At 39.4% G+C, this 14,694-nt stretch overlaps 1 protein-coding gene across 1 annotated transcript; it reads right to left on the reverse strand.

Annotated features, from left to right (window-relative positions):
- Positions 1-5,396: 5,396 nt before the first annotated feature.
- On the reverse strand, positions 5,397-13,448 carry PIGA (phosphatidylinositol glycan anchor biosynthesis class A). The gene is made up of 6 exons (XM_061364474.1): positions 13,294-13,448; positions 12,365-13,029; positions 11,727-11,859; positions 10,515-10,647; positions 8,900-9,106; positions 5,397-7,415 (listed from the first exon to the last, which is right to left on the reverse strand). The coding sequence occupies exons 2-6, from the start codon at positions 13,014-13,016 to the stop codon at positions 7,173-7,175; spliced, it is 1,368 nt and encodes a 455-aa protein (XP_061220458.1). The 5' UTR covers positions 13,017-13,029; positions 13,294-13,448; the 3' UTR covers positions 5,397-7,172.
- Positions 13,449-14,694: the final 1,246 nt, after the last annotated feature.

The following is a 14,694-nucleotide window of genomic DNA, read 5'->3' on the forward strand; positions in this document are numbered from 1 at the left end:
ATCATATGTCATCTATTTTAAACCCTCCAGAACCTGCTGTTCCTCAGTTACCAAAAATACATTCTGGTTTTATTTGGTATAGGCTATTTGATACTAAATAACAATACCAAGGATAAGATAGTTTGAACATCCCATGCCATACAGTAAACAAACAGAAAATGCTCTCCAAACCTACATAAATTGAAATAAATTTTTAGATAGATGCTTTTCATAGTGTCTGGAAACCTATACTTCCACATTACATTTATTCCTTGATGTAGCCGTTCCATTTACAAAGGCTGCACAGGTATAGTTGCAGAAATTGTTCTGAGATACTGCGAAAAGACTACTTTTCTGTCTTTTCCATCTTGGCAACAGGCCTCACTGGTATTCAAATACAGAACAAAGGCAAGCATATGAAAGAAAAGCGTTGTCATGAAAGAATCTGAAATAGAACCACATATTTTCAAACCCAGGGTGAAGAAGTCAAAGATATTCTAGGAGGCAAAAAAATTGAAATTCTGTAATCAGAAACACATGCTAACATACTGGTGGTTTTCTCCACTCAGGGATAAAGAATGGTGTCTATTACGTTGCTTTCATTCAGCATCTTACTGTTTTAAAGTAATAGAAATATTTTTACACCATCCATCATTGATTCACAGGTGTAAGGAGCCTTTCTTTAACTGCCCTTTTTTCTTTCTAAAGGCACGTGGCTTACATAGAGACCAAAGTATTTTTTCTGCATGTAATTAATTGAATCTATGTAGAACACCCCATCTCCTTTTCTTTTAAACTTGTCTTGATTCCTATTTTGCTATTTGCACAGCAGGATGGAGATTTACTTTCTTTGAAACCCCTCCTTGCCTACGTTCTCTGACCCGTCAATTTGTACACCTGTGAAGGGAAAGAGCAGGATGACTCTCTCAGAGACCCCAAGGAGATGGTACATATGCATAAGGACATTTTAGAGTAAATTATTTAACTGAACATTTTTGCTGCAGTTTGTTTTGGTTTGTAGCAATAATGCTGTCTTAGTATCTTTGCTGCCTTCAGCACGCTGCCCTCTGAGGTACACTAGAACGCTATTTAAGATACATGCAGACTGACTGAAAAAAACGCACCCAAGCTGGCTTTTTTTTTTCACTTTTCAAGTGAACCAAGTTTTCAAAAATTCTGAATTAAACCAGTATATTACATTTTTACCAGTAACTTAACACCTTCCATAAATATTACATGTACCTTACCTTCCACAGTAATAAAATATATCTGTAGAAGCTATAATACCTATGAATCCAAAAGGGAAAACTACCTATTTGTAATCACTTTAGTACTGGATGAGACAGCCGAAGACATGGATTACATAGCAAGAGAAGTTCAGTTAAAGAATCAGAGAAAAACAGTTAAGTTTGCTCAAATGGGAAACAAAAAGAAGACATTACTAAACAAAGGTGGAAAAAAAAGGGGATGATCAGTCAGCCCTAGAAAAAAATAAGATGAGAATACTCCTCTGGAAGCCAGAGGAATAGCAAAAGGTGTAAAATTCGGCATGCAGCGAAAAAGAACAAATGGAGGGGGAAAAACATCATAATAAAGAAAAGGCCAGCCTAAATGATGGAGAAATCTTTCTCATGTAGTATCTACAAAACTGACACTCAGTAACACTTAAGCAAGAAGGAACAGCTCCTTCTTAGAGAAAGACCAGAAAACAGACCTTTGGTTTCAAAAGAGATCCACTGATCTTTCACAATCAGCCTGTCAGATATTAGGAAATACAAGAAACTGGAGACCAGGTGATTTCCATAGAAATTCTCCCACCCCGAAAGGAAGCTGAAATTACAATAATACTGAAGAGATCTCCAGGTGTTCTAAAATACCATGAGGAAGTTTGCCCACTTGGAAGCAGTCACAGGAGTGTGACTTTTCCAGAAGGACAAACTATTTGTATGATAGCAAAATCACCCTCCTGGCTTCAGAACAAGACAACTAAAGATTTTAAGTTAAAGGATATAACCATTTGAGAAAAGCTCATGTAATCTCTTCATCTGGTCTTAGCATAAAAGAACACCAGGAAAATTAAAGCAATGGATAGAAAAAAAAAAAAAAAAGGATCAGTGGGAAGACAGCTGAACAGCTTGGTGGGAAGCATTAATACTGGTGAAGGTGGTAAGGTCAGGTAAAGTCAGTAAGCTGCAGCAAGATCAGGAATGATTAGTCAGAAACATCTGGTATTCCTGAAACTAAAGAAAAGTGAGCAACGTAACAGTGTCCTGGGTTCAGCAGCAGCAGTCATTTTTCTCTTTCTTAGCAGCTGGTGCAGTGCTGTGGTTTTGACTTTTGGCCTGGGAACAGCGCTGATAACACCAATGGTTCTAGTTGGTGCTCAGTAATGTTTACTCTGACCAAGGACTTTCTGAATTTTTTATGATCTGCCAGGGAGGAAGGGAAGCCAGGAGGAAGCAGAGACAGGACACCTGACCCAAATTAACCAAAGGGGTATTCCATACCACAGCACATCATGCCCAGTATATAAACTGGGGGCAGTTACCCAGAAGGGCTAGATCACTGCTCAGGTCAGGCTGGGTATCGGTTGGTGGGTGGTGAGCAGTTGTATACTCTTCCCTTGTTATTTCCCTTATCATTATTGCTGGTAGCAGTAGTGGTTTGTGTTATACCTTAGTTACTGGACTGTTCTTATCTCAACCCATGGGATTTACATTCTTTCCATTCTCCTCCTCATCCTTCCGGGAGTGGGGGGGAGGAAAGGGGGAGGGGGGGGAGTGAGCGAGCAGCTGCATGGTTCTAGGTTGGCAGCTGGGCTTAAACCACACCACATAGGTAGAACACAGGAGAACAAGTATAACATAAGAGAACAATGCCGCTGCAAAACCAGGAATCCCATCTTTTCTCCCTTGCTGTTTTGGGCTGCATCATAGTGAGCTGAATGAAATGGATTATTCCACTCCATCGATAGACTGAACAGGTCAGCTCTCCATAGAAAAAACATGTCTTACTCAGAACTTCTGCAAGATTTCCAAACTACTCAACAAATCATTATAGAGTAATAACTAAATAACTAAATTGTCAAATCAAAATATCCAGAAAACACATTAATCCTTCACTAAAATTGTCATGAGATGGTGGTTTAGCTAGACCCTCCGAAGAACTGGAAAGCTGATGACTATATACCCTTAGTTTACAAACATGTAAGGAATAAGCACAAAAGAAAAAGGCAGTGCAGCTTAGATGACTTGTTTGCAGTACGGTTCACTTTAACTTTAGTCAGTAGTAAGAAATGCCAAACACTTGTGGTCACATCTGACAATGAAATGAAGATTAGAGGGATCCCCTTCTCAAAGAAATTAAGAGGTCTATTCTTATATTAGACAATCCTTGAATTTCAGCAGTGTATTTCTAATGTGTATAGTTGAGAGTCTGAGTATCAAATATATTCAAAGTAAGACAACTGGGGAAAAAAAGGAGACAGAAACCCTTTATCTTGAAGGGAAGAGATCAGAACAAAGACAGAGAGAGCCCAGCTATCTCTTTTTCATCAGTTTGACCTAATAAATGACACTGCTTCTCACACAAGCCCTGCCTCATTTGCGTCCTTAGGTCAGCACACTTAACAACACTCCTGCTTTTAAAAAGAAATGTATATAGTGACTCAGTGTTGCTGTCAGACAAGCAGACATAGGAATTATCTGCCCTACCCATCACTCATCACTATGTAAAGTCTGGTTGGTTACCTGTTCTCCTGCTGCTGCCTGGGCAGGAAGACTGCAAATTCCAGCAGGTATTTCCCCATCTGCCTTCAACACACATGCTAGCAGGGATGACTCCTCCAGATACATGCCATCAGTCCCTCCCACTTCCACAACCAGCTTAAGAACTAGCATCTACTAGACAACCAGCTAATGCACAATTCAATGAATCCTGCACAAATGTTGTCTCCAGAGTTATGCCAGTGCTGATACAAGTCAGAATCTAAGAACAATCCGACCTGCTACATTTACAAGAAAAACGCATAATTGCAATACAATGGTAAATGTGGATGCAGAACCACATCTTGCCTTCAGTTTTGATCCCTTAGCAAAAAATCCCCCCACCTTTTATCTGACAAGGTCAATGCTTTAGCATTTGGGAAAAATTGTGGAAGTCAACCTCCTACTTACTGTCATACAAGATGTGATGAGACTAGTTTAATGATAGCAAATCAAATATTAAAAATATCTAAATATTGTTTAAAGTTTGTAAAATCATTCTGTTTTGAGATTGATTGTTCTTGTATCTATTTACATAATATCTGTATTTTACTGGAGCATCAAAACTTTTACAACTATTTAGAAGCCTAAGCATATATGTAAAAAAAAAAACAAAACAACAAACCAAAGACTAGTGAAGAGAAATAAATACCAAAACAGGGAAAAAAAATGTTTATTTTAAAACGATGCAGAAAAACCTGACCACAAAAATAAGCACATTACAGTGTATTTACCTTCTTTACAGATCTACCGCATCCACTAAAACACAATCTTGAAGATGAATCTTACAGTCATACTTTACTTGATGCCTATTCTGGTTTAACATACAATTCTTGAACAATCAGCAGGCCACTCTACCTTAATTCACAGCGTCTGCACACAATGTACTGGAAACACTATTTCTCCTTGTGCCTGCAGGATTAAATTTCATTGTAGACAAACAGAACCTTCGCCATAAGAAGTGGGTCTTCCATGTAAGTGGGTTTTTGGTGTTCCCTCCTCCTTCTTACAAGTCTGTGCTCTATGCAATACATTACTCAGTATCACTCTCTCTTTTTCCTTAGTATTTCAAAGTGATTAAATGTTACCTATAAGCACAACTGAAACATTTTAGATTTTTTAAGTGGTTATTTTATCCATGTCTAAATACACATTATCTCTGTTCAGGACTTTCATTACTGCGATTATTTTATTTCACCCACTGATGCTTTTTAAAACTAAATGACATCATCCTGTATTCCTCTGCACAAGGCTAGCAAGTTAATCAGTCCTGCAAAGAGTTACATGTAATACAAGCTGCATTACTTTAGAAACAGTTGTAGTTAAACCTGTCATGGATTAAACTTTTGTGACAACTTGTCACAACAAACAGAATGTTTTTTAAGACAAAAAAACCCAAAATATTTTCTAATAATCATCTTTCTCACAAGAAGTCCAACCACCAGTGATGGGAAGCAGCAATATGGAGTATATTTCTGTATTTTTTAATTGTATGTTCCCAAATATTAACAAAAAATATTAATTCTTTATGGAAAGGTTAATAAACTTTTAAATAAAACTGTAAATACAAGGTATTATTATAAATATATATAATATTTTTCTGGAAGGGTAATCAGTATTTTAAAAAAAGTTGTTATAAATTTGTATGGGGGGGGAATTACTTTGAAAAGTAAATTACCTTAATTCCACCCGTTTATCCACAGTATGTGTGGCACCATTTTAGCTGACATCTACCTTTAAGGTAGTATGTAAAATTGAAACTGTAATAACAATGCATACTGTATGATACATATCAAAGTCTAAAAAAATCTAGCAAAAGAAAACAGACTCTGTATGGAGTTTCTCTCATATTACTTTTCTGTGTTTCATGAAAATATGTTCAATGGAATTATAAAATGTTAGTGTAACTATGTATCTACACAAACAATATTGACAGAAGCTGTGTCTTAAATACTGCCCTTCAAGGGTTTGGAAACAGTACTTTCATATTGCACAGTTTTAATATTAATACAGTGTCCAACAACACATAATACTCAGAGACATAAAAATCATGAGATTTTTAGTCTTCGGTGATGCTTGAATAAGAAATTAACCCAGTGCATCAGGGGGAAGTGTTAGAGGTCGTTGACATAAATGAGATAAATGCCCCCTCTCACAAACTGATGTGCTGTGCTGTCTTATTGTCCCAGGTACACATTACATAAGAGTGCTAACATGCGAGAAGCCAGACCTTCTGGATTTTTATTTTTTTTTTCCCTTTTTTCCCCCACTCTGGAAAGCATACCTATTGGTTATTTCCATTTAAGAGATACCTTTCCAAGATTTCACTTGCAGAACCTATCCAGTGTCTCTGATGTGGGCTAGGAGAAATCACACACACTGAACACTGTCCCTCCCAGAGATGGACTGAAATGCCATTTTGGTCATATGTAAGGAGAAAGAAAAAAGAAAAACAACTAGGAAAAGAAAACTAAGAAGGTGTGGGAGGGGAAAAAGAGAGAGCAAGAAAGCATGACAGTGCTTGTTAAGCCCTTCACAGATTTCTCTCTCGTGTGTGTGCACACACATTACCTCACACTTTGGCATAGTCTGCTGGAGGAGTTTTCAGGCCTGAGCTGTTTCTGAAGGCTGTGTTACCTCTAAAGAATAGAATTCCTATACCTATGTAATCTAAAAATGGAAAACAACCAACCAACCAACCAAGACACGAACACCATCAGCTTTACATCACTTTCACACATGTAAGTTAACAGGACAAATTTAGCACCTCTGAAAACATAAAAAAAAAAATCTTTATGGAGTTTTGATCTAGCAACAGGATGATCCAATTTGACTAGGGAAGAACTTTAAAATAATAATGCTATGCAGGCAAAACACTGTCACTGGGACACAACTAGAAATAAGTCTCCGACATTCTCATGATAATGGCTTTAATGACTTATTTCAAGTACCATTTTCATCTTAGGAGAAAAAAGGTATGTTTTCTTGGGTTTCCAATTAAAAAATTTTTAGTAAGTCTCAGAATAGAAATCACAGTTAATCCGAGGAATTAGCAGAAACTATTGTAAGCTAGTAATTTTTGTGTTTTGCTTTTTCAAATACCAGTAAAGTGTACAGTCACTTTCTGTAATACTCAAGTTGTTGAAAAAATTTTGTACTTTTGTCTCAAAGGCTTTTGAATCATATAAAACCCCATGTTCTTCCAATTTTAAGTGCAAAAGAGATGTCCATAAATTTGCATGCATCCAAAACTAAATTAAAACATCATCCTAAATTGAGGTAGTACATTTAATCATGTTTCTTTCCAAGGCCTTCAGAAAGAAACTGAAGAATTTTAAGAGTAATGTCTCTGTCAGCAAGCATTAAAACCTTTAGTGACTGATGCATCCTTTCCTCTCAATTTCAGCACTTCAGGAGCTTAGATCTTCTTTAACGCTTTCTTTTTTTCCCCAAAAAATACTGTTTAGTCCATGCACTTTTAGGTCCTGTGGCATCTATTGCAACATCAATTATGGAGTCTGGAGTCATCCACCTCAGAAATGCCAAGAAAAGGAAGTTCAAAACAGCAAAAAGAGCAAAAATATACCCAGTCACTGGGCCACAGTGAGACATAAGTCTGTTAAGTCGCTCATCCATTGGTAAAACCACTTCATCTGCAACCCTGTCATACACCTAAATGGAGAAAAGACAGAAAGCAAGAACTTAAGTCAGTGTCGATTCTACCATGAAAAACAGGCAGTACTTCGTTTTCAGCATGTAAAATAAATTATCTATTCCTTACTACAAGATGGGACAAATACTAACCCCTAAAAGCTTTGCAGATTTTAAGTACTGTTCAGAAATGTCTTTTCTTTTTTAAGGAGAAAAAGGAAAATAAATGTTTTTGACAGACCTCTAGAGTATTTCATTAAATAGGAAAGCTTTAATTTGTCTCTTGTAATATTGTATAGAGGGGGTTTAGGTTTTTTTTTTTAATTAACAGAGTGGGTTCAAATCTTACATTCACACCAGTCACAGGAAAAGAGTCTGAACATGCAATCACCACACTTTCAAAGATGGATGCCGATCTTCCACATGTCTATATTTGAGCAATCAAGCAAACCATAACAGGATACTGATATGTAAAGAAAAACTAGTAATTCTTAGTAAAATGCTTAAAATTCAATGAATGTAAAAAGCAAATACATGTTACTAGTTACGTAATATGCATATTAACTACAAGCACTAAAATTAAAAAATACAGCCCCATGTTTCATAAATACCCACTACACACATCTCAAAAGAGACTTAAAAGTTTCTTCCTTGAGAACACTGCCTACTCGATCATACAGGTAACTCAATAAGCTAACAAACAACTCTCTTTTGTACAACTTAAGTTCCATGCATACTTTTCGTAATTACACTAACATTTTGCACACAACACTTCAAGGATACTTAGAGAGACATCTGAGTGCACTACAATGTAATTAAGAGGCATGTGATTCAGCTACAGTCTTGCCTAAAACATAGGGGCTGAAGTCAAAGCAACAGATCTCCAAAAGCAGCTATAAAATTACCGCGCTCAATATTCTTCACTTACAGCGGACTTTTTACACTCAAGTGTGTAATTCTGAAATATGATTCCAGGAGTGTGACAATTTATTTTCATTACATCCATAGCTTATGTAAATTCAGCTAGGTTCAGCCTACTGGCACTAAACTACTTTGTATAATTCTAAACCACTTGTTAACACGTGGCAGACAAAACTTTGCCATGAACTTTTCCTTTTCATCCATCTTGTACAGCATGTTTTCCAGTTATGCAAAAAAAAGATTCTTAATGTGAAGACTGGGAAAAAAAACAACCAACTAACCAAAACCAAAACTAAAGCATGAGTAGAAATGTAGCTAAAGATTTAGGCTGTTCCTCAGAATATTAATCAGCAGTTATGACACAGAAAAAAATGCAAATAGAAAAAAAAACAACACATGTCTAGGTATGTATCTAGGAGGAAAAAGTATTTTCTGAACCTTTTTAAAACCATGTGTGTTTGACAGAAAAAACACTGAAAAACTACACTGAAAGGTTATATAGAGAATGTACATAGTAATGTTTCAAAGCAGCTGCTGCTTAAAAACCGTACTTAAGAGAATTTAATCAAAGTGATTATACATACTTTCTCAGTTCTCTCTGCTATATTCCTCCATGTATAAAACGTCTTTACTTTATTATGAACCGTTTCTGGAGACGGTAGTGTTCCTGCTCTAAGCTGGGCAATAGCTTTTTCTAATCCATGGCACAGAGATTTCACAGAGGGTTCACACAGAATAATGAGATCTTCTGGAAGCACCTCAGGAATCCCGCCAACTCTTGTACTCACAACCTTTGAAAGAAACAACAGAAATAGCACTTATGCAGCCTAACAATAAAACAATAACATTGAGTGATGACACTATTAAAATATTTAGATGCGGCACTTAAGAATAGGAAAAAAATTATTCAATGAGTGGTTCCCGTGAAGGCAAAGACCAATACCATTCTTTAAAATTTTACCTGTATGCAATCTATATGAGGTTTATGCTTTAGAAAAGACCCAGCGTAGTATATTACCTTTAACAATGTTCAGAATGATTCTTTGGCAGCATGATAAAACAGAAGACTTGGTCTAATGAGTGGTTTATGAGACATCTTCCCTAAACGTATTTGTCACAGTATACAACTAAATCTGTGTAACCAGATTTTAGACTTTCTCTCCATATCCCCTCATGAAAACTTACCTCTATTTGGAGAGGACAGTTTTAACACATCTGCCTTTGGTTTATGCTTTCTAGGCTACTGAACATTTACAAGAATTACGTTTAAAGTTCAGTAATTTTAATCTGAAATACTGGTTTTAAAGGGAAATCACATCTCTAATACTAAGAGACATTAAGACTCCTATTATGTAATCATCTCTAAACAGCAGGCAACAATAAGAAAATTGCAGAATAAAACAGGTGACAGGGAAATAACTAACACAACTAGGGGGTAACTACTGTCAAAGGATACTGAAGTAAAAAAAAAAGTCCCTCACACTTCCTATACTTCATGTATATTAGGTATTCTTCTCAGCCTGACATTTTTTAAAAATGTTTCTTCATATTTTGTGAGAATCTAAGCTTTTTATGGCTGTTGATTTAACTTTTTTGAGTTGACAATCTGAGTTGTCAATTGGCCAGAAAGGGATTTTATGGTTTTCTTTCCCTCCAACTCTTATCTTGAAACCCTACAGATACAATCTAAGGCAGATACAACCTCAGTTAATGCAAGAAAAAAACTGTCAGTTCTTGGTGCAGGAAGAAAACAGTTCTAGTACAAGGGTTTAGTGTGGCAATTCAATATGCCTGACTGACCATGCTCATAAGCCATTTTTCCACACCTCCTCTTAAAATAAGGTCAAAGTAAACCTTCATGAACATCAGCTACCCCAAAACTCTATACAGGAATACATACAAAATAGCATATTGGAGAGGCAGTGTGGTTAGTTCAGAGAACTGAGAGTTAGCAGATCTACATGTTATTGCCAATTCTGCACATTTCTTCTGGAAGCTTAAGCAGTTTCAGTTAACCATTCTGTCTCAGCTTCCAGGTGATCTGTAAACAGCGATTATATTTGCTCACCTTTGCAAAGACAGAGCCTCAGATGAAACCAAGTGTTAACAAGCATGTATTATTTAATCATGAACTTTGTTTAAAATGGATACATGCATTACAGATAGTTGAGATTTTTATGCTTTTTTTTTTTTTTTTACCTGTAAACCACAGCTTGCTGCTTCCACAATTGCCATACAAAAGGCCTCTGTGAGGGAAGTGTTGAGAAAAATGTGTCCCTGGACTAGGACATTTCTAACATCCTGGTGTTCCAAGGCTCCTAGGAGACGCACCCTGGATATAAAGGGGTAGAGTGTTACACATATTCTGAAAAATATTCCAATGGTTTACACTTATGTAGTGGAAGAAGGAACAGAGACACCTTCACTCTGTTTTCCACCAATAAGGAGGTAAAAGATTCTACTTCTTATTTTCGCACTAAAAGAAACTTCTGAAAACAAAGCTGGGGGGAGAAGCTGCTCTGTTTGTTTTACTGGTAATCACCTTCAAAACATTGCTACTAAGCTTTCTAGCTCTGTAAGAGAACACAAATTAATCCAGTTAACAATTAATATTTGTCACTCTTTCTTTGTTTAGATGTATTATCTGTAATTTCAATGCAAGGCTTGATTAATCACAGATTTGGGGGGAAAGTATTTAGCATACAATGATCAGGACCTATTATTTTGGAAACTGTGAAACAGAAAAAGTTGGAATAAGAAAGATATTAACAAACAATTTTATCAGAGGAATCACTAACTGAAGTACAGGAAGAGTAACATAAGACAGAGAAAAGGAAATGGAAAATTAAGAACCTTGTCTTTGCCACGTAACACTGTCTTTGAACAGTAAGTAAACCCAAAAGAAATATACAAATGCACATGCATTACAGAAACATTTTGATAACACAGTAGCACCAGGAAACATGCTTGCAGTACCCCAAGAAGACATACTAGATAAGCATTACCTGAAGAGTTTCCTATTGAACTAATAAATTACTAACAGTCACCCTCATAAGCAGCAGTGACACAAACTAGCTGTCTAACATGTTATCCCATATAGTAATTTGTGATCCAAACAGAACTATTTCAGAGAGGAATATGATAAATTTATGTCTAAGTCAGCTTTTATCTGACTCAAGTGAAGGTTCATACAAGGCCTATTGTTACCAGTTAACTTGCATGATTACAGTCCAACTTTAAGCCTTCGGTTAGCATCTATCTGGTCTAGCTGCCTTGCCTTCAATAGTTCTCTTCAGCCTCAGGCTTTGTTTTCTTTTTAGGGAAAGGAGGTAGGTAGGCAGAAAGGGTGATGCTGTTGCCTTCCCCACCCCTAAAGTACACTGAAGAGTCATAGACATGCACAGAACAAACCTGTCATGCAGCTGGTATCTTTCCCGGACTTCTTCCAGTATGATTCGCTTTGGTCCTTCTCCTCCAACTAAGAAATGTAATTCTGGATATTTCTGACAGAGCTCAGGAATTATACCACTAAGCAAATCTATACCTAAGAGTAGAAAATTTAGGGCAATCCGTTAATGTATTTGGTTTTAGAACTCATCATGATGTAACCTGCTGCTATATATTCAAAACAAGAAAAAAGATAAGTCTCTTGAAGACAGATACACTGCTGAACACAAAATGCTGAAAAGAAGACAACTTGCAATCTCTTACACAAATCACTTGAAGTTGCTGTTGCTTAATCAAAAAACAGTTAAAACATTTCTGACAGAATATACAGATTAGGGCCTAGATCACACACACACACACCCCAGTGTAAGCCAAACTTTCATTTTTACACATTTCAGTTTACAGAAGAAATATACCTCAGAACACAACATGCGCAAACTGAAACATACATTTTGTTTTCTTGAATGGACACAAAAGCACAGAACTGCCATATCCCAGCTCCCATTTAAAATTCAATCTATACCACAGACATAGCATAAGTGGTACCTAACCAAGACCTTTCTTGACATACCAAAATAAACTTACATTTTTTTCCCCATTACCTTTTCTGTATACAAGTCTGCTGACAACCACAATTGTTATTGTAGCATTATCCCTCCTTGACAGGTCTGGAGTGAAGTCGGTGGGATCGACAGCATTGGGAATGACAGAGACTATCCGAGGGTCCAGAGCTGCTCGCAGCACCGTATTTTCCTTACTCGTGTAGGAGACACAGATGATGTGGTTGGTATCGCACAGGGACACCGTCAGAAGTTTGTTGGTAAGCACCGAGCTGACATCCGCAAACCCAAAAAGGGAATGGTCTGTGAACACTGTTCGCAGCCCCATGGTCTTGGCATGGAAGAGGGCATCATGGGCCATGGCAGAGAAGGAGCTGTGGGCATGGACAATGGTGACCCTCTCCCTCACAAATATGTACCTGAGCAAGGGCAAGCTATGGAAGAGCGTTGTCGCGGTGGACTGGTTGTACATGACCTTAAGGGGCAAGTAATAGACTTTCAGCCCATTAGTGAGGTAGCGAATGCCCTTCCGCTGGCCATAGGCGTGGGTGACCACCAGGACCTTGTGGCCCCGCTCGATGAGGCACTGAGACAGCTGGTACACATGGCTCTCCACGCCCCCCATGTTGGGGTAGAAGAAGTCCGACACCATACAGACGCTGTGAGCACACCCCTCCGGGACCCCGGCCGACATCCCGGGCCCGCTCCTGCCGGGGGAAACCACAAGTCGACATCACTCGCCGCCGGCCGCACAAAAAGACCACCGGCCCCCTCGCTGCCGACGTCCCCACCATCGCCGCCAGGCCCGGCCATCACTCCCGCGCCGGCAGCACGCACCTGAGGGGAGGCCGCCGCGGGCCCTTTAAGACGGCGATCGCACCAGCAACCGGCGGCCGCCTCGAGAGGGAGAGGAAGGGGGGCGGAATGAGTGGGGAGGGAGGAAGGGGGAGAGGGCGCGTGCGTGCACGTACCTGCCGGCCGCCGGCGCTCCCTGGGTACTCCCCGGCGCCCTCCCATTTCCGGAAACGGCCGTCCGGTCACCACGGCAACCGCACCAAAGTGGTCCCGCCTCCAGCCCCGCTCAGCGACTCAGCCAATCGCCGCCCTGCGCTGAATCACGCGGGAAAAGGAGATCCCCAATCGGAGCCGTCGCGAGGAGCTAGGACCTAACGGAAGTGTGGCGGGCCCCCCGCGCCGGTGTTGGGGAGGGGAGAGGGCAGCGGGCGGTGCTTCAGGCCTGCTGCTGGTGCTTCGGTGCGGCACGGGAGGGCGGGGCGACCCTTCCACTGTAGCGTTGTCATTACTGTGGTGGGGCGGCGGCCTCGGCAGGTTGCTGTCAGATAAAATACCCGTAAATAATCCTGTGCACAGAAAAACGTAGTCCGGAGTGGTTTATCAAGTGAGCTGTGTCCTCTAAAACTCCAAAGGCTTTGCCCTCCCCTGCGGAGAAGCTGTTCTGGTGGAGCGTTTGGCTCAGCCACAACGGGAACTCCTGAGATGTTGTCTCTTGCCACAGGTGCTGGAAGCTTGCTCTCTCTAAAGGAAAATAAACTACAAATACCACCATTTTTACAGACAGGCCAGGCATGTCAGCTTTGAGAAACACAGCTGGGTTGTGTGAGTTGTGCTCTGGCACCCTGGGTGGGGCATCGCTTGGTGTGTATTTCTGGTCTTCTCAAAGAGTTTTGCAATCAGCTGTTGGCAGCTCCAACACTGGCCTGGCTGCAGCTGACTGCCAAGAAGGATGTTACCTCAGTGGGCTGGGGTTCATCCCTTTTCTACGTGTTCCCAAAATTCTGCTTGGGTTTCTGGTACGAATTTTGTCAGATTCAATTCTGTCATCACTCCTCTTATACAAATACGTGTGTCATAGATGTCAGTACAAGCTGACTTAAGCTGGACTGCTGGCTGGATTCCTGGTTAGGTTGAAGCTTGGACAAGATGCAGTTTGGAGACACCAGTCCCAAGAAGGACCAAGACGGAAATCAGGCTCTTCATTCTGGGGACTGAAAAGACATGAAAGATGTTAGTGTGTGGAAGAACAAAAACATTGCTTGTTGACTGATTTTATCTTGTGTTCAGAAAGGCGAGACCAGTACTGGCAAACTTGATTTCATCATCAGGCACTCCTCTGGGGTGGCAGGAACCTGAATTTCAGGATAAGAAGCTGCTGATGAGGTCAGAAGTGGGGAGGCTTCTCACCTGCAGTAGCATGTATCCTGCTGTGAAAAATAGATGGGGAACCAGGAGGCCATCGGGATCCTCATTCTCAGAAGAAACTGCAGCCTGTCAGAAACAAAATACTTTTTAATACCATTTGGAAGATTTTTTTTTTTTTTTTTTATGCTAGATCCTTTGTGTGCTGTCTAGAG

Source organism: Neopsephotus bourkii, unplaced genomic scaffold (assembly GCF_033783945.1).
Source record: "Neopsephotus bourkii isolate Nb327-2 ecotype Australia unplaced genomic scaffold, CSIRO-AGI_Nbou_v1 NB_1234, whole genome shotgun sequence".
NCBI classification, from domain to species: domain Eukaryota; kingdom Metazoa; phylum Chordata; class Aves; order Psittaciformes; family Psittacidae; genus Neopsephotus; species Neopsephotus bourkii.

Coding starts and splice junctions, on each gene's coding strand:
- PIGA (XM_061364474.1), bottom strand. CDS start 13,016: ATGTCGGCCGGGGTCCCGGAGGGGTGTGCTCACAGCGTCTGTATGGTG. Junction 11,860..12,364: donor CAGACTTGTATACAGAAAAG/GTAATGGGGAAA, acceptor TTCTACTCTTAG/GTATAGATTTGCTTAGTGGT. Junction 9,107..10,514: donor CAGCAAGCTGTGGTTTACAG/GTAAAAAAAAAA, acceptor TTTCTTTCAAAG/GTTGTGAGTACAAGAGTTGG.